The sequence below is a fragment of the Kogia breviceps genome, chromosome 1, assembly GCF_026419965.1.
Source record: "Kogia breviceps isolate mKogBre1 chromosome 1, mKogBre1 haplotype 1, whole genome shotgun sequence".
Classification (NCBI taxonomy): Eukaryota; Metazoa; Chordata; class Mammalia; order Artiodactyla; family Physeteridae; genus Kogia; species Kogia breviceps.
Window position 1 is genome coordinate 17,938,126 of NC_081310.1, and position 23,772 is coordinate 17,961,897.

The 23,772-nt window shown below is 40.0% G+C and overlaps 1 protein-coding gene and 1 pseudogene across 2 annotated transcripts in view; one reads left to right on the forward strand and one right to left on the reverse strand.

Annotated features, from left to right (window-relative positions):
• The window catches only part of EPRS1 (glutamyl-prolyl-tRNA synthetase 1), a 69,119-nt gene extending 56,224 nt beyond the window's left edge, over positions 1-12,895 (reverse strand). The window contains exons 1-6 of one of the 2 annotated variants that reach the window (XM_059039685.2): positions 12,535-12,895; positions 8,716-8,800; positions 5,811-5,910; positions 4,796-4,952; positions 3,371-3,510; positions 1,992-2,086 (exon numbers count right to left, since the gene is read on the reverse strand). In XM_059039685.2, coding sequence (XP_058895668.1) covers positions 1,992-2,086; positions 3,371-3,510; positions 4,796-4,952; positions 5,811-5,910; positions 8,716-8,800; positions 12,535-12,580 — 623 coding nt within the window. In that variant the 5' untranslated portion in view covers positions 12,581-12,895. The remainder of the gene's footprint in view (positions 1-1,991; positions 2,087-3,370; positions 3,511-4,795; positions 4,953-5,810; positions 5,911-8,715; positions 8,801-12,534) is intronic. The other variant, XM_067027800.1, reaches the window with a different exon arrangement.
• Positions 12,896-18,145: 5,250 nt separating this feature from the next.
• Positions 18,146-19,963, forward strand: LOC131743237 (serpin B4 pseudogene; annotated as a pseudogene).
• The last annotated feature ends 3,809 nt before the right edge of the window (positions 19,964-23,772 follow it).

Consider the following 23,772-nt stretch of genomic DNA (forward strand, 5'->3'; position numbering starts at 1 on the left):
GAAAAGCTAACAGGACTATAAAATATTCATAAGATAAGTAAAATAATTGGCTCAAGAGACAACTACATCAGAAGAGCTAAAGAAAAATATGTTCCATGCTGCATTAGTTAGTACTGATGCTATATTGGGCTTTTCCCACACAAAACAGACATAGGCATATAATTTTTAGTCATATGGATTCTAGAGCCAGACAGCGTAGGTTTGGATTTGGCAAGTTGCTAAAACATCGTATGAATCAGTTTCTGAAACCATTTGGAAAACTGGAGATAACAACAGTGCCTTGTTCACAGGGCTGACAGGACTAAACAAGTTACTACATGTAAAGTGCTTGGTAAGTACCTGCACATAACAGGTGCTATATCTACGTGTTAGCTATGAGTACGAATTAAAGGCAAAATTCAAGCCTTCTGGACTTCATGAAAGACACAGGAAAAAAAATGATTAAAAAACTACTTAAAGAAGACTTGTTTTGCAGTATAAGGAGATATGATCAAAATTATGAATGATTTTAAACCTGAACACTGACTTATATTCCAAATTCCAAAACTGTATTCAACTGTTGGACTGAAACTGACATAACTCGCAACAAATAAACATATTTTATACAGTAAATAAATATGAGATCACTACTCCAAGAAGTGATAGTGACAGAAAATAGAAAAATATTCAAAAGGGACAAATGTTCAAATGGCATAGCTATAAACAGCCAAGGCTAAAAAACTAGCTTTTCTCAAACCATTAAAGTCACTACCCAACGGAACAACCATGACCTCTCACACCAAGAACACAAGGGCAGAATACTGGGTGACAGGGGCCCAGGATGTATCTGAGGGAATAAAACTATGTCGAGTAAGTCCTATTTATGACTGACTCCACTTAGTCAGCTATCAATCAGTCATTTAATGATTCAGTCTGTGTATTTCCCAGAGCCATTATTTCCCTCTCATCTCCTTCTACCTGTCCTTTATTTTACCACTTAAATCGGCAAACTTAGAAAAGCAGAGAGAAGATGTGGAATTCTAAAACTGGCTTGCTGTTAACGGCACTTATAAAAATAGCTTGTGAAGAACTACATTAAGAACAGCTAAAATAAAATTGTTTCCTTATCTGCCACTTCCTACTGTCTACATACTCCATTTATCACAGATGGGTAAGAATTTGGCTACAGAACACAAAATCTGAAATTAAACAAAATTTGGGGGAAAAAAAACCATCTCATGTGTAAAATATAGCACAATACTTTCCCAATGGCTAAGTTCCTGAGGCTAACTGCTTTAACAAAAGGCATTTTATTGCATTAGCATCACTGGAAGGGTTCTTTTACGAAGTTCGTCCAGCGTGAGTCACAGAGAGTGACATGTGCAAAGGCGGAGACTGCCCTCAGCCTTGGGGGAGGCTGGGCAAGGACCCAGGCAGACCCAGGCCAGTGGCTCCGGCCAGAGCAGCCCTTCTCCCTAACAAGCTAGTCATATATTATTATTTTCTACGGCTGCCAAGAGTGAAAAGGGTTTTGAAACCTACTAATAGTGGAAACAAATGAATAGGAATGGGCTTTTCAGGACTCCACTTACTTTACTTGGGGAAAAAAAAATAACTTAAAATACGTCTACCGTAACTTCTTCTGCTAAATGAAAGGACTGCTCAGGATACAAATACAAACCCTTATTAAAAGACACCCCCCAAATCTCAAAATGTAAATAAAACTTAAGCTTTTCTATTAATGGATGTTTTTCTATTTACAATTAAAATTCTGCCCGGAATAAAATTAAAATGTTATTTTTCCTATTGCTTTAATAAGCGAAAACTACAAACTTTTTATAAATTAACTATCAATAATTTAAAAACTATTAAGATGTTTAGAATTTTAACTCCCACAATTAAAATCTTACTTATTTCCTTCTATATATTAACCTATTGATTTTTAAAGTATTTGATAACTGTCTTAAAGCCTTTCCACTAAATGTATCCAATTATAAGTTATATTTTCTTACCCACTAGCCTCTGGAGGAAATCTGACGGTAACCTTTCCCATCTCAGCACCTGGAAGCTCAACAAATTTCCCAACATCTTGCTTTTTCTCAGGTACCTGAAAAGCAGAACAACAACAACAACAAAAATAGTTACATGGTTAAATGTTTAAGAATAAATTCACTCAACAAATACTTACTCAGTACCCACTATGCACCAAGCACGGTTATGAGAAAAAATTGGCTAGAATATTGTCCCTGCACTTGAAGATTCAAAATCAGTTGAAGTTAACCAACAGCATTTAGGCTCATCAGGAAAATGCTTAAAAGGAGGCAAGAACCAAGCTGCACCTTGAAAAATAAATGCAAATGTATCAGATGGAGAGTATACAAGGGCAGTCATTCTAAGAAAAGGAATAACAGCACAGGTAAGACTCAAAGTCAGGGGAGAGCAGTGCAATGTTAGGAATGCAGGTTGAGTGGGCAGGCAAGACGCTGAGAGTCGATTAAGTCCAAAACATGAAGGCTGACTTCTAAGGTTGACTTTTATGTTTCTGGCAATGGGGAATCCTCAGGGGTATGGAATTACTTATCTGTATTTTCTAAAACTATACCCAGTATAGTGCAAAGTCTCAACGAGAAAAAAGAAGAGACCAAAAAAAAAAAAAAGGAAGTTCAGTGATGACATTATGGTCTTAAAACAAGCTGGGGGTAATGAGGCCTCAATAAAAATCAACAGCAGTGGAGACAGAAAACAAATCTATAGATACAAGAAGTAATAATGGAACTTGTTGACCAGTTAGAGGTGGAAAGTGGTGAACACTTTCTCAGAACAACTGAGGTGACTGTGCTGTCTTTACCCAAGCAGACAACAGTTTTCAAATTGTACTGCATCGGAGTAAAATTTGTAATATGTAAATATGTAAACATATTCTCTGTAATATATAAACAGATCAAAGTAGACAGACTCTAATTGGGGGAAAGGCCTTTTTCTACTGTTTTCAATGTCACATCTTCCTACAAAATCAACAAAAAGGCTCTACAGAGCCCCAGGACTCCAAGCTCACAATGGTTCAAAAGCCAGAGAAAAGAAAATCTGGGAGAAAGAAAAGATGGTATAGTTATAAAATAATGTAATTTTAGTTACTTGGGCTTTGGATTTCCTAAGGGACACACACTGATCATAATCATCTAGAAATATAATTATGAAGATTAAGGCTTAATGTAGGCAAGCAGTTAAAGGCAAGCCAAGACTCAACAATGACAAATCCTTCCAAGAAGATCCTTTATAATTGATCGGGAAAAAAAAAAAACACAGCCAAACTATGAACATAATTTTCTTTTCAGATCTAAGATCTCAGGCAGACAAGATGTGAGCATTAAAAAAAATTTTAAAGGCTTACCACTTTAGCTTTGGTTGTTGAAACATTCCACTTGGTACCTACTGACCGGAAGGCCTGCTGGGCTTCAAGAAAACCAAACCAGCGTTTTACATGAACTGGAGCTTTGTTCTGTTCCAACTGTTCCTGCCATGCAGCATTTCCTATTAGCAAACATAATTTTAAAACCATTCAACATATCTGCAAATTCAAAAGCAAAGTTCCAGTCATAGTTAATTTAAGTAAATGAGATGGCTTAAAAGCTGTGCTTCTATAACGCAATTTAAAATATCTGGTACACATAGAAGTGATTTCTAATACTTCAACATATTTTAAGAATTCACAAAAATTAATTTAAAATATTTTTTCATTTCAGTTCACTAGAGTGAATCCTAAATCCTGCCCTCACCACAGCCACACACCCACTAGAAGGCCAATGCTACATTTCATAATTGAGGAAAAGCTTTAAGTGGATCAACTAGAGAACAAAATAAAAATCAAGATCAAGAAGTAGCTCTTTTCTTCAGTTGTAATATCAAAAATGGTACTGAAGGAAAGTTTACGTAATTCTTTAGCATCACAAAGCTACCTCCATAAGATATTATCTTTCTTTTATGAACATGAACTCAAAAATCAAAAGACCAAAATGTCATAAACCTACAGATGAAAAGTTCTAACTAGGAAAGTCCTTCATTTTACGTTGGTTATTATTATAACAATTTAATTTAGAGGAAAGGTTAAGCCACAAAAAAAAGTACAGAGAGGGAGTTCTCTGGTGGCCCAGTGGTTAGGACTCCATGTTTTCACGGCCAAAGGCGCAGGTTCAGTATCCCTGGTCGGGGAACTAAGATCCTGCAAGCCGTGGGGTGTGGCCCAAAAAAAAGGTACAGAGTATCTTAACGAAGTTTTAAAAACGCTCACATAACCCAGATTTAAAGAATGATAAAACATTTTGGCATAGTTGCTGCAGGGTTTGTTTGTTTGTTAAATAAACTAACAAAAATTCAAGCCCCCTTTGTGTCTCTCATTGATCCCATATTCTGAGTACTCATAGAAGATGGAAAAAGTGACCTCCCAGAGAAACAACTCCAGCTCACCCCACCCCACACACACATACTGAGCAACCAGAAACAACAGTAACTGGAGTTAAGTGATGGCTGAGACAGGAAAGGTGCTGACATAAATGGGATGAGGAACAAGGCCAGCCCCAAAGGCAAGAGAGGAGCTGCAGCAGTAAGACGGGGCCACCCTCCAGGGACAGCAGAGGATGGGGAATTCCTGTAACTGGAGAGGAATAAAATAGCCAGGGAGGTCACTCCTTCTTGAGAAAGTCCTAAGTGACTGCCATTAGGTAGACAGATCCTCCTATACATAGAAATATATGTAACTCTTATCCAGCAAAATATTAAATAGTTAAAATAGAAATTCTTCAAGAAGAATTACTGATACCTTTTAGGGTGGCCCAAACACATAAATCTGCTAAGCTCAAGGAGTTTCCAACTAAGTATGTTCTCAGAGATAGGCAATGATTGAGTTCGTTGACTGCAGAAGTAAACAAATCACATGAAGACAATTTTGCAGCACTAAACTCCAACCAGTGATCAATCTGTGAAAAGAAATGCACCCCAGGGTTTAGATATAAACAAGCAAACGAACAACCTCAGCTAGAACCATGCCTGTCTCATCTCAATTACAGAATTTACCATTATGTGGATTTAACTGTGATTGCCTGGGATCTAAACTGGCACTTAAACACATAGGTTATTTTTCTATGTTTTCTTTTCTTTTTTTTTTTTGGCAGGGGTGTGAAGAGGAAATTCAGGGAAGAAAAAGGAAAATATGAGAACTGGAAGCAGGAAGGAATAACGAGCCTGACCGAGTGCAACAGACAGTACCCAGCCAAACAGATTCATCTACTTGGGGAATTTAAAAGTAAATACTTGGAAACTATTCTTTGTATTCTGAATTTTGTAAGATTTAGGAAAGTTGGAGCTGAATACAAACAGGGGAAAAAAAGGCATCTAAAATGCCGTATTGAAAGTTAATCTACTACTGCTATAGTTAATAAGGTATATACTTAAGAAGGAAAATGTGTGTGACCCTGGGCCCCTGTAACTTTTCAAGAACTGCTGCCTCATCTGCCAGGTAAGAAAGATGCATAAGAGCATAAGATGACCTTTGCAGTCACATCCAGCTATGAAATTCTAGGAATTCAGGAAAAGGAAGACAGCACTAAATGACTCAACAGCTGGTATGGGTTTGAAAGTGCAAACTTAGGAGCTAAGACTTTTTTTCTGAAAATAAAAACAGATGAGAATTCCTTAACTTGGTCTCTGATTAACACTGTTAATATCCTTAAATAGAGTAACAGTCCATAAGCCAACAATAAAATGAAGTTCGCAAAAGAGCCAAAGCCTAAATCAAAACAAAATAAAATACACCCAAGGAAACGTTCATTCCTTACCTCAGTATGTTCCAACAGGTTAGAGCCATACAGCCCAGATGTAGTTGCAATTCTAGCCAAGTAGCGAAGTATGGAATTTATATCCGTGAATACCACATTTCTAGAATATAAGCATGAGATAAAATATTACTGTGGCTCTAGCAAATCAGTAAGTCATGAGACTTATGAAAAATGTAAAAATAGAAATCTTATAATAAGATACAAATATATACCATGTATTTTCTAGTATAGTAAAAAAATAGATCTAATTTGTTCTTTACTCTGTTCTATCAAATTCTAATTTGTTTTGAGATGTTCAGCTAAATCCAATAATTCACTTCAGAGTAGACTACCTATATGATATTTTATCTTTCTAACTATTGGTTTCTACATGTCTATTCAGTGGTGAAAATATGAAAATTGGGATATCGAGAATAAAGTGATTTAAAATAAATCAAGGCAATGAAGCCAAGGATATACCATCAAAAAGAAGCTGATTTTATCAACTTGCAGGTAAACATGGTGGATCAAACCTCATCAAAACTGCTCCTATAAGGAAAAAGAGACTAAGGAGAAGAGACAATAGCAGTAAAATTTCAGAAGCTAGCAAGCAAATGCAGTTGATAGGCCTGAAAAAACTGAATCTTAACGGGACAGTGGACAAAGCTGAGAACCAACCCAATTTAAATTTCAGAATCCTCTAAAGACTTACGAATCAATGAAACCAGGTATCCTTGGAAGTGAGAGTGAATTGGGACTAAAATAAGGAGGCCTGGTTGAAAGTCTACTTAAAAATCAGTCAGAAACACAGATACCTCCAAACCCTATGCTGCAGAGCTTGGCTACTCCTCTTACCCAATCCTGGCAAAAACCGGAGCCTTATTCTCTGAAGACTAAAACAGAGGGTCTCTCAAATGGGGGGAAATCTGGCACAGGTGCAAGTTGGGCTACAGAGGTAACAGAGAGAATAAAAGAATACACATATACTGGATGCTGAGATCCTCAGCTTTCTCCCCACCCTCAGCTCCCAAAATATTCTGGCACCAGCTCTCCCTCACCTTCCAAACGGGACACTGAAAGTCTTCTCTGGATAGATAATCTGATCCACCCAGGAAGAAAAGAACCAAGGATACTAACACCAGAAGTTCCTTCAAATGAGCAGCTCAGTCAGATCGCCCCAGAGTAAAGCTCAGAACTGACAGGCTCACCTTGGAGTTCAGAACTTGTAAATAGCTTTACTCTCCCAGTCAAAATCTAAGAAAACCATAAGGAGTTACCAAATATCTGAAGAAAGCCTTTAACTTAAAAGGCAGCAACCGAAACAAACACACAGACGTAAACTGAAAATATCAAGGAACAGAAAACTTTAAAAGTAAGTGAATAAATTTCCTCTGAGCAATGAAAAAACATAGTGCAATCATAAAATAAGAACAGGATACTGTATCTAGATAATAAGTAACAGAAAGCTCGGATACCAAAAATGTAGCAGCAAAAACGAAAACTCAATAGAAAAATGGGATAAAAAAGTTGAAGAACTCTCCAGAAAGTGAGGAAAAATGAAAAAAAAAGGGAAGTGAAGGTGACACTGAGAGGACTAATCGCAGCATCCACATAAAGAACAGAAAATGGAAAGTCATCAAAGAAAAAATTTTCTAATTCCCCAAAAGAGGAGTTCTAAGTTTCCACATTAAAGGGAGCAATCAAGCACCCAGAAGAACAGATGAAAAATAGATCCGGACTGAAGCGTATTATTGTGAAATTTCTCAGTACTGAATCCTAAGGGAAGATGTCCACAAACTTCCTGAAGTCACACAGAAAAGACAGGAATCAGAAAGGCTTCAGAAGAGAAAAAGCAAACAACAGTAATTCCACGGACAAGTAAAAATTGTACATGAAGAGCAATATCGCAGTGTGTGGCTCAACGGTGAATACACCTTACAGGACCCTCCCAGTGCAGACACTACATGGTGACGCAGTCAAAATTCGGATGCAACTGCAACGGGCGGAAGGAGGACACGGGGAGTGCAGGGTGCCTGTGTGCGAGTCAGTGTTTTGCGTACGTTGCCCTTCCCCAATACAAGTCTTTCTGTCAGTTTATTATAGACCGTTTAAACCATTTCAGAATCTGCATCCTGCTTGAGAATACCCTTGAAACCCTCTTTCAACGGGATCCAAGTTCCACGATCGGGCAAAATATTCTTAAAAGGATCTGAAACCAGGCTGTGTTTATTCCTTAGTTTCGTTAAACAAGAGAATGTTTCCCTTCCCAGTTCTTTTAAATTCTTTTCAGTGGGTTCCAAAAGAAAGAGAGAAGTCTGAGGGCACGCAATCTTCCCTATATATCCTGGGATGCAAATATGTCATCTTAACCAAGAACATACAGCATATGCTCATTACAGAAAATTTTGAAAACACAGAGAAGCAAAAAGAAAAAAACAACCCCACAATTCCAAAAATCAGAAAGAAATAATATTAAAAGTGCTGTATACTTCTCAGTTTTTTCTTTGTAGATATGTAATTTTACATTTATGTCTTGCTTTTTTACTAACATTAGATTGTGAACATATCCATCATGAAAAATTCTTCATAAGCCTTTTTTTCACAGATGCCTAATATTCCATGCTGTGGACTTACCCAATTTACTTCCTATTACTGATTTTAAAAACTTCCAATTTTCCACCAGAATATATTACAATAGACCCATATATATAAATCTTTCTGTACATCTCTAGTTTCCTTCTGACAGATTAGATATGTGATCAGATAGTGTGCTGACAGATATGTCTCTGGATATAGTTCTTTTAGAATGAGGAAGAAAGTGTATTTCTTTTTACCAGTTAGCAAGTAAAACAAGCATACAACATTTAATCCTAAATATTTTTAAAATGCTGTTCAGTACTGAAAACCAAAACAGAAAAGCACTTACTCAGATACATGAAGAATATTCTCCTTCCTTTCTTCAATAGAAATGCTGACGTTGTCTTTCACATGTTCTACTGCCAACAAAGCTCCTAAAAATGAGATGAAAAGATCTCTCTTTATAAACAATGTGGTATTTAAAAGCTGAACCATAAAGCCATGAGGATGAGTCCACAAACCAGTATTAAGACCTGCAAGGAGTAAACATTTTTCCCTAGAGTCTGCAGACGCAAAGTATGGCCTTCCGGTCTCGGGGAAGTAACGAACCAGAAACCATTCCCTGGCATCACCCAACTGCCTTTGAATATGCTCTGTGTCCAGTTAGGGACACGGAAATTAATCTCTCCCTCTATCAGGAGAAAAGATGAAACTGGAATAGTTCCTTGTATCAAACCTATTGTTGACAGTATCAGAGTGATTACTATGTGGTAGGGACTGTGCTAAATGCCTTACATTCATTATCATTTTTCCTCTTTGTAGTAACCTTAAGAGGTGGGCATCTTTATCTCTGTTTTATAGAAGAGAAAACTGAGGCTTGGAGGGGTTAAATAACCAGCCCAAAGTCCTTGATTAATATGTGCCAGTCAGGATTTGAACGCAGGTCTACGGCAGTCCAGAACTCATATTCTGAAACAGTGATATGTGCCTCTCAACACATCATAAAGTTTACTAAATATTCATTAATCCTTTGTCCTCAGTTTATCTAAAATGGACAACTAGTAACCAGACACTGGTTTCTAAATACCATGCTCCACTGGAGACACGGCTGCAGCAGGGAAGGTACAAGATAAACCTGAAAAATTTCATCGTGCTAGAAAAGCAAGAAGTACTCAACGATAAGAGATATGCCAAAAGGACACAGATGTCAGCTTGGAGGGGCTCCCACTGGCAAACGGCCAATTTAACCACTAAAGTAAATAATCTACGTTTTAGAGTACCGACACCAAAGAATCCTATACAGCAAATTTTGAAACTGAATTCCTATTACAGGCAACAAGACAGATGAACCCCAAAGAACTATCCTATGTACAAAAGAATAGTTTGATATGATGCAATGTACATGGAGTTCTAGGAAAAGCAAAAAAATAGTGACAGGAAAGCAGACCAGTGCCTATCAAGGGCCAGAGGTGGGGGAAGGGGACTGACTGCAAAGCGGCATGAGGGAACTTTCTGAAGTGAGGGAAATATTTTATTTCATTATTTTGGTGGTTACACACTGTACACATCTGTCAATCAATTTACAACTTAAAACTGGTCAACTTTATTACATGCAAGTTACAACTCAATAAAACTAATTTTTAAAATAAAAAAATTTTAACTTTAAAAACAGAAAATGAAAAATAATTCGGAGTATAACCTATTAAGTATATTTTGCTATGAATTTTTTTAAAGGAGAAAAAGACCTTCTCACAAAAAAATGCCAACTGATACATGTGGAAAGAACAGCAGAATGGAAGGTCACCATCCGGCATCATCTTAATCATAATCAAGTTGGGCAGGAAGCACCAACGGATGCTGAAACCAGGGGGTAAAGGTTTGATGGGGAGTGAAATGTTTACATGGTCCCAGAGCATCTCCCCACAAAATGCCCATTAACTGCATAACGGAAAACTCTGCAGTGGGCAAAGCTGTCAGACACCACCTTAAGTACTCAAGGTTAGATCATCAGTAATGAGAAGAATTCACGGACCAATTATTGGGCTGCAATGAAGAACAACGAATTGTTTCTGTGCTATTTCTGCCAAAGATCTGTAGCCTGAATCTAGTCATGAGCGACCATGAAACACCTGATCAGGGGACATTAAGTAAGTGGCCTGTAATCTCCAGAGAGGTTAAACCTATGAAAGACTAAAAAAAAAAACCATCCCAGATTGAAAGAAACTGGGAGGACGTGATGAGTAGGTGCAAGGTATCATCCTAGATTTTGATCCTTGCACTGCGGAGATGGATGAATTTTATCAATGTGTATTTCCTGATTTTAGTGGTCCTGTGAGGTCATATAGAGTTTTCTTACCTAAGAGAGATGTATATTGGAGTATTCTGGGGGTGCTGAAGCATCTTTAACTGCAGTATGCTCTCCAAAAGCACTGGAGAAAAAATGTTCTGTGTTCTATTCTTATACCTTTTTAAGTGTGAACTTATTTTAAGATTAAAAAAAATGGTGAATGCATATAAAATAAGGGAAATTCTCACAATGCAATCTGTTTTTCTGAATGTTTCATCTAATTATATTATTTTAAAATAGAATGTATTTGAATTAAACAATTGGGAACAATTAAATCAAAAACAAAAAGAGGAAGAGAAGCAAATAGAAACATATATTCTATAATTGGTCTATAGTTCATAATGACAACAAATTTCTTTAAGACCCTCTTCCAGAATACTGGCAGATGTGATTCTCAGTATTATAATTCACTAAGGAAACAAATCTATCATATTCAGGGTGATTTTCTAAATTACATCAGTAAAAACTACAGCTATTTATTGAGTATCTACAGTGTGTCAGGAACTTGACCTGCAGTCTCATTTGATTCTGGCAAGCAACTGTATGTGGGAGATATTATTCCATGTTTCTCAAACAAGGAAACAGTGGGAGATGCCAAACAAGGAACTTGCCAAGGTTCCACAACTAGTAAGTGGCAGTCAGGATGGACCAGGTCTCCACCAACCAAGTGTCGTTGCCCTTAACCATGAGGTCACGCTGTCTAGTGCTTTCCAACTGCGGAATCAAACTCAGTTCTTTCAGAGCTCATTGATTTGTGTGACGTTAGCCCATAATTACTGGAACCAATATGTTAAAACATTATCATTTTTTAAAGTATTTTAAATGGCTATTAAATTGTGTTTTTTGTTCCAACAGACTCAAAACACCCTGTAATAAGAAGGTACTGAGTAATCATCAGCCCTATGTGGGCAACCGTATCTAAAAGTCTAGGCCTCTCAAACATTAGAAAAGTACTTGCATGCATATGCTAAGAAATGCATTAACTAATATGAGCTCAATAAACTGATTATTTTGTGTAATGTCTGAAAGCAATAGAAGAAAACAACAGAAAGTCTAACTATCTATCCACAGTAACCTTGGCCACGTTGTAAATGCAATTCCAAATCGAATTTAAGATGTATCAGGAAGATGACAAGTCCGACCTTTTCTCTGACGTTTACTACCTCCATCGGATGTGTAGTAAACCAACCCCGTCAGTCCGCAGTGTACTTGGGTGTTCCAGCAATCACCCTTCCACCTTTAATTAATATAAATGTAACCTCGGTTAAAATTTTAAATGCTTCTACGACCATCTTCCTCGTTCCCTTTGAACCCAATGAAACGCAAAGAAAAGTTAAGTCAAGGGGGTTTCTGAAGATCTTTTCTGAGGACGAAGGAAGGGAGGTAAAGATAAGTGGATTTAGGGGAAAATGCTAAAAGAGGGGGAGCGAAGTAATGAGATTTCAAGTTTTAAAAATGTTGTTTCTACGTCCGGTTGCTCGGTCTCCAGGAGACATTCTTTCTAAAAGGGAGAGGAGAGTAAGCTGGGAGCCATCCCTCTGGGAGAGACGGTCCGAAGCTGAGCCTCGGGTAGCCCTGCCCCGGCTCACACCGGGCCCCCCTCCACGCCCCAGAAAAACGTCTTCGGGAGCAGACCCACCTGCCAGGGACAGATGGCGAGGGACGCGGAACCGACCCCGTGTACACTTCGGAGGTGAGAGGCAGGCCTAACCTCCCAGACCGTGACCATCACTGCGCCAAGCCTGGGCGCGGCGACTTTCCCCGCCCCGCACCCTCCCGGGCTGATGCAACCCACACAAGTTGGCGGCCCCTGGCCCTTACCCAGCGGAGGGTCTCCCGAATTCACAGTCAGACACAGCGTCGCCATCTGCACTGCTCCGCCGGTCTACCTGCCAGTGCGCCTGCCCTGCCACCCGAAAGCACCCCCGACTCGCCCAAGGCGAGAAGGTGCAACGTGTGCACACGGCTGACGCTGCGGAAGCCTTCGCCCCTCCCCCGCGCCGCAGCCAGCGTCTTGGCGCACAGCACAGTGCGTCATTACCGCCCGCCGCAGCCGTCTGGCGGCTGCTCCGGGGACCTTCCACTCTGCCCCGGGCATCTAGGGTCACGAGGGCCAACGTGGAGTTTCAAGCCGCTGAAGGGGGAGAGACGCTGAAACGTACGACATTTTTCGACAGTTCGTAAAGCGAGAAAAGTAAGTGGTAATACGGTTTCTGCAGTGTGATGGGCGTTCACCGGAAGCCCAAAACAAAACCTACAAACGGGTGGTATACTTGAGGCAGGAGGTAGATGGGCGCCCCGGCCCCAGGGTGAGCAATTGTAGTTCGTTCCCTGTGGACAGAAACTCCGAAATACCGATAGCAGGGCAGTCAAGAGAGGAGGCTGGGCCCTGCGCAGGTAAAAGATAAGAGACCACCTATTACTGGAGGAGACCTTCCCGACTAGAGAGCTCCTTGGAGGTCAAAAGGGGAGTGATGCCAGGCTACCCATAGGCCTCTTCGCTGGAATCCATCTTGGCTGAGAGATGCGTGTGCACATGGGAGGACCGTGAGATAAACCAAACATGGACTCAGAACCAGGAGAATCAAAATGATTGGCCAAAGGGAACCCGGAAGAAATGCCCCTTATTAGTGATTTAAACTATGCCAAGGGCACGACTCTCTCTCTCAGAGTCCTCCCATGTGTCTATCCACATGTACTGTACTCTTCCTCCTAATAAGCACTTTACTTGTTTCACTACTTTTTGTCTTTGTCGGAATTCTTTTCTGCTAAGCCGAACGGCCAGGGTTTTGTCACTGACCACAGGTCTAATTGCTAGGATTTGGCGCTCTGTGACCCAGCGTCAGTCTCTGGCCGGGAACTGAAACCCTGCTTCAAGCCACTGCAGGCCGAGGCCACCCGAGATCATACTGTTGGGGGGCATTGTATGTAAACACAAAAAAAGTCCTGGAAGCATGTAGACCAAGAGCCATGGTAACACTAGGGATGGGGGAGGTTTTTCTCATGTTTCCTCAGTTCTTTCAAAAGAAGAATGTATTTTCAAAAGTGATTTTCATACTTGAATAATAAAGGGTTTATTTATAAAAGGCAATGCTAAAAGCTATTGCCCCAGTTTTTCTTGGCTCTGTTTGCCTGGGCTGTGCAAGCGTGCCTTTTAGAGGGTCGTCTGCCCTCCTGTTAAACCTTGTGACGTGTGTGCTGGCGAGTGTTCTGCAAGCATACTCCAGGGGCTGGTATTAGATCTCAAGGGACCAAGGACTGATTACAAAAATATCTCAAGTTCCCAAAGACATCTCTATTATCACTAGGGAGTGAGTGTTGCTTAAATTAAATATGAGCCTTGAGTGCTTAATACAGCTATAGAGGCGTTATCCGTGCCAGTCCTAACCCACTATCAGAGATGGCTCCGTCTTATGTATGGCCATCCTCCAGAGTAGGTAAGGTACCTGCATCAGAACAGGACCAGTCCCCTTACCCCTACCTTCCTATTAGAATCTGTAAGGCTGGGATCCATAATCTCATTTTATCAAGTCCCCCAGGTGATCCTACGTATACCACACGATGCCTTTCTACCTCTTTGTTGAAATTGATTTCCCTTCTGCACACTCTGCTAGCTCTCCACATTCTTGTTTGCTGAAACCTTATCTTAGACATCCTTGGATTCCCCACAATGCCCGGCACATACTAGGGGTCCTTCCTACCCTATCATAATTGGTACAGGGAAAAGGACAAAAAGTCATTGATTGCTGGGGCAATGGGGAGTGATACAAAACTGACTTTGAGGACTTCCCTGGTGGCACAGTGGTTAAGAATCCGCCTGCCAATGCAAGGGACACGGGTTAGAGCCCTGGCCCTGGAAGATCCCACGTGCCCCAGAGCAACTAAGCCCATGCAGCAGAACTACTGAGCCTGCGCTCTAGAGCCCGCGAGGCACAACTACTCAGCCCACGTGCCACAACTACTGAAGCCTGCGCACCTAGAGCCCACGCTCCGCTACAAGAGAAGCCATGACAGTGAGAAGCCCACGCACTGCAACGAAGAGTAGCCCCCGCTCACTGCAACTAGAGAAAGGCTGGGTGCAGCAACGAAGACCCAACACAGCCAAAATTAAATTAATTAATAAATTAATTTTTTTTAATTGACTTTGAAAAATATAATTAAGAATTATGAAACAATGAAAATAATTTGCAGGACTTCCCTGGTGGCGCAGTAGTTAAGAACCCGCCTGCCAATGCAGGGGACATGGGTTCAAGCCTTGGTCCAGGAAGATCCCACATGCCGTGGAGCAACTAAGCCTGTGCACCAAAACTACTGAGCCTACGCTCTAGAGCCTGTGAGCCACAACTACTGAGCCTATGTGCCACAACTACTGAAGCCCACGCGCCTAGAGCCCAAGCTCTGTAACAAGACAAGCCACGACAATGAGAAGCCCGCACACCGCAACTAGAGAAAGCCCACGCACAGCAACGAAGACCCAACACAGCCAAAAATAAATAAATTAATTAATTAAAAAACAAAACAAAACAAAATTGACTTTGAAAAATATAGTTAAGAATTATGAAACAATGAAAATAAATTTGCGGAACTTCTCTGGTGGCGCAATAGTTAAGAACCCGCCTGCCAATGCAGGGGACACAGGATCAAACCCTGGTCCGGGAGGATCCCACATGCCGCGGAGCAATTAAGCCTGTGCACCACAACTACTGAGCCTGCGCTCTAGAGCACGCGAGCCACAACTACTGAAGCCCGCACGCCTAGAGCCCGAGCTCTGCAACAAGACAAGCAACCACAGTGAGAAGCCCGTGCACCACAATGAAGAGTAGACCCTGCTCGCCGCAGCTCAAGAAAGCCCGTGTGCAGCAACGAAGACCCAACACAGCCAAAAATAAAAATAAATAAATTTTTAAAAATAAATAAAATAAATTTGCATCTTTTTTTTTTTCTTTTAATTTATTTGGCTGCACTGGGTCTTAGCTGTGGCATGTGGGATCTAGTTCCCTGACCAGGGATCAAACCGGGACTCCCTGCATTGGGAGCACGGAGTCTTAGCCACTGGACCACCAGGGAAGTCCCTAAATTTGCATCTTTTATCTTACAAAATTTAGGTATTCTTGCAACTATGTGTTAATTCTTATCTTAGAACAAAGGATAAGTTAGATATTGAATGTTTCTTTTTATTGTTTGAGTTTTGCTGAGCAAAGGGAATGAGGCAAGAGCTTTGGGCCAGGAGCCTAAAAGCTGTCCTTGTGGAAAGCACTGCCCACAAGTGCTTAGAAAGGGCTTAAGAACAAAACTTTACGTTTTTGCCTATTAGTGACTCACTACCAAACTAGAATTGGTTTTATTCATCCCACTTTTGGGCAAATGCAGAAATGTGGGCCTGCTCTTTGACCAGCTAGTTTGAGGGATATCAGGAAAACAGGTCTATGAGAGACTTGCAAAATGGAAAACAGTCACCCGGGATCTTACCAAGTTTAATACTTATTTACTTATATTGCCTTATCTTGTTCTGAGGAGTAAATCCTTCAATTCCTCACTTAGAAACGTGGTAAAACAAATCATTTTAATTGTGGAAAGCAGACAACAAGAATGTAAAAGGAAGGTGACATCAAGAGAGAAGCTAGAACACTAAATAGATGGCATGAAACCCTATTCACCTTCTTGGGATGAGCTAAAAAATTGGAATCAAAGCCAAGAGGAAAAAGATTTACTATGTGTTGAGGAAAGCACAACTGTGCTAATACAGAGACCAGAATTAAATTAAATACAGAGACATTCTCAAGGTTTCTTATAGAGAGGGCACCATGAAAGGTTTCAACACATACTACAGTGATTTTGATACATTGTTCATTCAACAACATTTTTTAAGTTAACATTTTAACTATGTGCCAGGCAGTGTTCTTTGTGCTAGGAACATGTAGTGAACAAAAATAAGGCCTCTAAATTCGTGGAGGTTACATTATAGTGGGATGAGGCAAAAAATAAACAAACCAGCTAATTTCATAAAATAAGAAGTGTAATAAAAACAACAAAGGGATACGATGGGATTAAAAGGGATGAAATCAGAGAAGGGGAACTTCGGATACAGTTGTCAAAGAAGGCCTCTTTGAGAAGGCATGTACGCTGAGCCCAGTCCAATGAGAAGGATCCAAGTATTCAAAGATCTGATGTTTCATCACTGGAGGGAAAGCTGACTTATTTCTTAAAGAAAGATTTGTAGATCCTGCTTTGGAGAATCTTTCAGATGCAAATCTCTGATATAAACCAGCCCACTATTGTCATTGGAGGGCATTGGCCCTCCAATGCCAAGGGCTATGTATTATTCATCTTTGGGTCTCCAACATTATTCACTGTGCTTGACTTATAGAAGGGTCTCAATAAATGTTGAGTTGAACGAATGAGTGGATAAATGCATGTAAAGCAATCTATAATAGACTATGCTTGCTCAGTAACCCACCTAATAACACATGTGAAGACTTAAAAACTAAAGACATGAGTTAAATGTAAAGTGCATATATGGATTTGTAAGCACTGGAGGAGGAATAATTTAGTTCCTTATCTAACAGGATTCTTGATGCTTTAATTATAAATTGGTTCCTTACAATTAAATTTATATAACTATTATTGGTCCCCTTATTTTAATATGTGATTTATTTATTTTCAATAGAAAAATAGAAATTCAATGTAAGTTTTTCTGTTTACCTCTTGCTATTAACAAATCAACACAAAATTTAGTGGCTTAAAGCAACACCACCATTTTATTAGATCTCATATATTTTTGTGGGTTAAGAACTTGGACAGTCCTTGGCTGAGTAACCAATAGAAGCCCCAAGTAACATCAAGTGGGGTCTTTTGGTGCTATTTAACTGGAGGTTAGGGTGGTTGAAATTGCAAAAAATTTTACTCACCTGGTGCTCAGGATAGGAAGTCTGGAAGCTTAGGCTCAGCTGGACGCTGCTTACTCTCCACATTTTCTCAGGAACATTCCATATGATACAACAAGCAGGGTAGTAAGACATTATAAGTTGTGGCTGGCTGCCCCAAAGTGGAGGTTCCAAAAGACCAAGATGAAGACTGCAAGACTTCTCCTGATCTATCTTTGGGAGTCACACAGCGTCACTTCTCTGGCACTAGATTGGTGACCAATGAGTCACAGGACCCACCTAGATACAAAAGAGGGCACTATACGAAGGCATGAATACCAGGAGGTGTGTTTCATTGGGGACTGTAGTGGGGTGAATTGTGTCCCCTGGAAAAGATAGGTCCAAGTCCTAGCCCCCAGTACCTCTAAATGTTAACCATTTGAAAATAGTTAGTCTTTGCATATGTAATAAAGTTAAGAATCTTGTGATGACATCATCCTAGACAGGAGAAAGAGATTTGACAAACAGCGGGGAAAGGAGATGTGAAGACAGAGGCGGACATTGGAGGGATGCAGCCCCAAGCTAAGGGATGCCAAGGATTACTGCAAACTACCAGAAAGGAGGAGAGAGGTATGGAATGGTCTCCCTCAGAGCCTTCAATGGAACCAACCCTGCCAACACCTTGATTTCTGACTTCTGACCTTCAGAACTGTGAGTGAATAAATTTCTGTTGCTTTAAGCCACCAAGTTTGTGGTCATTTGTGACAGCTGCTCTGGGAAACTAATAGATGGTCAATCTTTGGAGACAGGCTACTACAAAGTTTAAAATTCTTCAGCGTCTTACTGAATACAGTAAATCATGTTTATCATAGTATCATTGATAACAGTTCTCTACTCTTGGCTGTGCCTCTTTCTTATAGAAGGTAGTGCAGTGAACTGTAATTATAAATGTTGTCATGATATGTGCCATATTTAGCAGACACTAAAAAAGAAAATGGTGTTTGTGGATAACTTATTTTTCTTCATAACTGCTGAAGAAAGCACTATGAAAAAGTTTACGTGTACTGTGAAGCCAGTGAATATTCACTTAGTGAATATGTATTGTTTTTAAGTTTAAAAGGTATATTTTATTTAAAAATATTTATAGGCAAAAATTCTGCAGTTCAGTAATTTGTGGAAAAGAAAAGCTTGAGGTGAAGAAAATATAGATCAAAAAATTAAAAGCATAATAGGTCTTTAGTTTGAAAATACTAGCACGTGACTCAGTGAAGCAAATACCCAGTTTGCATTTGATCTGTTTCATAAGTTCAAAAAGTCAAAAGAGGACAATATTTTCTTTTCCCGTCAGTATCTCATCAGCCTTAGGCCTGCTCTGTGTAGAAGCCTGAGAAAACACCACATTCAAAACTAAGGTCCTTTACTGTAATGAACACAAAATTAAGAGCTACGAGAGATCATGCTGAAAAGTCAGGAAATGTGCATCCCCGATTTTGAAAGCTTCTGAGTTAAAGAACCCACTGGTACATATTGAACTGAACATCACCAGACTCCAAGGAGAAATGATGTGTCAGTTTCTTTAAGAGTACTTGAATAATGTTAAGAAATTTTACCTAGTCAGTGTGGAATATGCTGGTTTTGTAAATGCTGTAGAAGAAAGCAAAAAGATTAATTCCTGGGTGGAAAGCCAAACGAACAACAAAAAAGCAAGGATCCATTTCCCAAGGGCTCTCGCAGCAGCTCTGCCACCCTGGCTCCGGTGGACACAGTCTATTACAAAGGGTGGTGGGACCAGGACCTCGATAAAGAAAACACTGAAGAAGGAGGCTCCTGGCTGAACAGGGATGTGAGCAAATCCAGGCAGATGACGAAGCAAAGCCAGACCCTTCACTTCACCTTCCTGAAGGATGTGCAAGCCAAGATCCCGGAAATACAGTACAAAGCAAGCATGACTTTGCTGATCCCAGCATGACTTTGCTGCTGCCAAATGAGGTAAATGGTCTGCCAGAGCTTGAGGATAAACTCACCACTGAGAAATTAAGAGCCTGGGCAAGCTCATGGAACATGAACAAGAGTGATGTGGATTTGTACTTACCTCAGATCAAAATGGAAGAGAGCTAGGACCTCAAGGCCATGCTGGGAGCCATGGAGATGGTGGACACCTTCAGTCAGTAGGACACCGACTTCTCAGGCATCATGGTGTCTAAAATCCTGCACAAGTTCTATGTGGAGGTGACTGAGGAGAGCATGGAGGCTGCAGCTGCCACTGGTGTGGAGACTGTTCTAGCATCATTACCAATTTATGAACATTTCTATTGTGATTACCCTTTCTCTTTATCAAGCACAGTAAAACCAATGGCATCATCTTTGGCAGAGCTTCTTTCCCTTAGATGCTATTAGCCCGTCACTACTTTTGGGAAAAGATCACAGAGTTGTTCCGGTAAATTGATTGCTAGAAATAATAGGTTCTCTTTGATTCATTTTCCTTTCCCATATCATAGTCATCACTAAGAATTTAATAGTTGAAATAGAGTGTCAGGCAATCTCTCTCCACACACAAGAGAAACCCTCTTTTTGTCCCATTAAAATTCCCTTTGGACAAAATGTTCAACTTTAAGATAAGGTAAGGGGATATTTCAATACTGTTATCTTCTAAATTCGAAATATTGTTCTGTATGTGACCTGTTTTAAATGAACCAAACCAAATTACACCTGCTCTCCAAACTTGTTAACTTGGACACCTACATTTCTTTTCATTTAGGTTATATCTGGGGACCTTAAATGCCTATTTTTTATTTTATAAAGTAAATTATCAGTAAAACAATGACTGACTCAAATCAAAACAAACAACAGAAAATACTAGCACAACTTATACCTTTTATTATCATTGTATTGTTAACATCTTATATTTATCACTGTTTCAGACTTATCATTTTACACTGTAATTGCCTATTTTGTCTTTTGTATTATAAGCTCCCTGCAGACTGTACCCTTGTTTCACACCTTTTATCTGTTTGCACATTCCCTTTGCCTGAAATAATTTTCGCCCAGGTTTTCATGACCAACTTCTTATTCAAATCTGAGATCTGAATATACCTTCACCTTCTTTTGATGTCTTTAGGTTTTTTTTGTTTGTTTTTTTTTTGCTAATCTTGGATTTTCTTATCTATCACCTTTCAAACATCATCTTTACAGATTGTCTTTTAAACATATATACAAACACAAAAAGCCTTGTAAAGTTGGTCCCATAACCTGTTCAGCCTCATATTCTCTGTTGATGTTATATTTCAGTCAGTAAATTAGACAAAATGTCCTACTTGAAATCAGGGTAGTCTTAAATCATCTTTTGTTACATACTTCTGTTTATTTGCTGAGAACTCCTTGGATCTCTTTTCAAGGTTCTTTTCATACGGATTGGTCATACTGACCATTATATGGTCTTCTACCATATAATGCACTAGGGATACAGAGGATCCTGGTATCATTTATTCAGTGAATAACCAAATAATCTCTTTTTGAACACCTTCAGTGATGAGGAACTTAATACTGCCCAAGACGGCTCCCTCTGTTTCTAAACACCTATTACTATTAGATGCACCTAAATCTGCTTTTTTGTACCTCTATCCACTCTCCTGTGAGGCTGACAGGCTTAGAATCCTCCACGTGACAATCCCTCATATACTGAAGGCTGTCATGATGCTCCCATTCCGTTGCTCTCCAGGATAGATGTCTCCTTCAAGTGATAGTTGTAAACTATCCCAGCTGTCCTCCTCCAAACATACTCCTGCTAGTCAGTGGGATACTCAGGGCTTCCCTGGTGCCGCGGTGGTTAAGAATCCCCCTACCAATGCAGGGGACACGGGTTCGAGCCCTGGTCTGGGAAGATCCCACATGCCGTGGAGCAACCAGGCCCGTGAGCCATGGCCGCTGAGCCTGCGCTCTAGAGCCCGTGCTCCACAACCACAACAAGAGAAGCCACAGCAATGAGAAGCCCATGCACCGCAATGAAGAGTAGCCCCCGCTTGCTGCAACTAGAGAAAGCCTGCGCACAGCAACGAAGACACAATGCAGCCAAAAATAAATAAATAAAAAATTTATTAAAAAAATAAATTAAATAAATTGGGATACTCAGAACGGAACAAAACATTCTAGGTGTGGTGTGATCAGCGCAGAGCAAAAGCAGAAGCATTGCCTCTCTTATTTTGCCCGTTACAGTGCTATTAACATACACCATACTAGCTTTTTACAGCCACATTAAATTTTGACTCATAGTAAGACTATCAACAATGAAAATCCCGAGTTCTCCATGCTCCAGTTATCTAATATAAGACCTTGCATGTATCAGATTACCCTTATCTTGATGCACAGAGGATTTGACGGAGCCAATATTCTCTTTTAAAATATTGCTAAATTTTAACTTTTGAGATCATTTTAGTCCCATCTGTCATTCAGTACATCTACTACTGTCAAACAGAGCAGAAGGTTCTAAAAAGACTGCAGTACAAAGCAGAACATTCGAGGGGCCCAATGACTGGTTGAGTCCAGAGATGCTTCAAGAGTTCAGAAGCGAGTGGGACTGTTTGTTTACTGGTGAGATTAGTGCTAGGAAGTAATGATACCTATTCCAGTTGCTCAGAGTTTTCCAGTTTCATTATTCTTCCCAGTCCCAGATGATAGTCGCCCTGCTGAGCATTACATCCCCAGATCACTGATTTTGAGAAGCATGGAATCATCAAGGAAAGGGATGCCATCAATGAAAACAATAAAGAGTGTAGAGCTGCGGTACACAAAAAGAAACCTGCATTCAGGAAAGCGAGACACAGCAGTAAGTGTCTGAGATCTTAATGTCACTATCTGTTAAATGCTTTTATTTGTTCCAAGAGTTTTAGTTATGCTGAGTTTTCTAGATAGATATTTTTTTTTCTTTCTATGCAACATTTTTTTATCTCTGAAGGCTTATCTCTTTCATTATTTAGGACTTCCAGAATAACCCTGAACAGGAGCAGTGATAATGTTGAACAAAAGCATATTTGTCTGGTTGCTGACTTTAGTGAGAATGTCACTGTTTCACTGTCAAGAATAGTGTTTGCTGCTGGTTTCTTATAGATACTCATTATCCAGTTAAGGAAAATTGCTTCTATTCTTAGGCTAACAGGATTTTTTTTTTAGAAGTCAAGAATAGGTATTTTCAGCATCTACTGAGATTCAGACAACATACTAGCCCTTATTATTTTGTATATGAACATGATATACGGAGATGAAAGACAAAGTCCCTGCCCTCAGGAGCCTAGTCTTATAGGTGAAAAAGACAGATAAATAAAAATTACTATACAGGGGGATACATGCAGCTATAGAAAAAATATGTTCATTCTAAAAACATTTTGGAAATGAGAGTAAATATAATAAAATGTTTGCACAAAGTACAAAGGTAGCTAAGAAGATGGAAAATGATTATCCATGGTGAATGGGGGAGGGAGGGGAGACTAGTAAAGGAAAGCTTCCAATAAGAGATAACCCTTCCAGGGGATGCAAAAAGGAAGTCAGGAGAACGAGGGCTAGAACCTGGGTGTATTTGGAAGCTGCATATATTTGGAAGCTGTGTGTATCTGTAAAACTTTGACTACTTCATTATGGCCAGAATGTAAAATACTTTGGCAATTCGAGATTAAAAGGCTGGAAGGTAGGCAGAGCCTAAATTATGAAGAGTTCTACATATCATGATGAGGAACAAGATTTTATCCTATGATAGGAAGTCAGTGAAGAGTTTTTTGTTTTGTTTTGTTTTTTGTGGTACGCGGGCCTCTCACCGTCGCGGCCTCTCCCGTTGCGGAGCACAGGCTCCGGACGCGCAGGCTCAGCGGCCATGGCTCACGGGCCCAGCCGCTCCGCGGCACGTGGGATCCTCCCGGACCGGGGCACGAACCCGCGTCCCCTGCATCGGCAGGCGGACTCTCAACCACTGCGCCACCAGGGAAGCCCCAGAATAATTTTGATAGCGTACATTATAATCTTACTTTGGAAGGAGTGGGAGCAACTACCTAACTTTCCACAGTTTAACTGCATAATGATGCCATAAGGATAAAGCAATGCCCACAGTAGAGAATACATAGTTTCCAGCTACTTAAAAACAAAAAGAGCTGGTGAATAACAGAAAGAGCTAGAATTAAATAATTTATTATAAAGAAATGTTTCTCCAAAA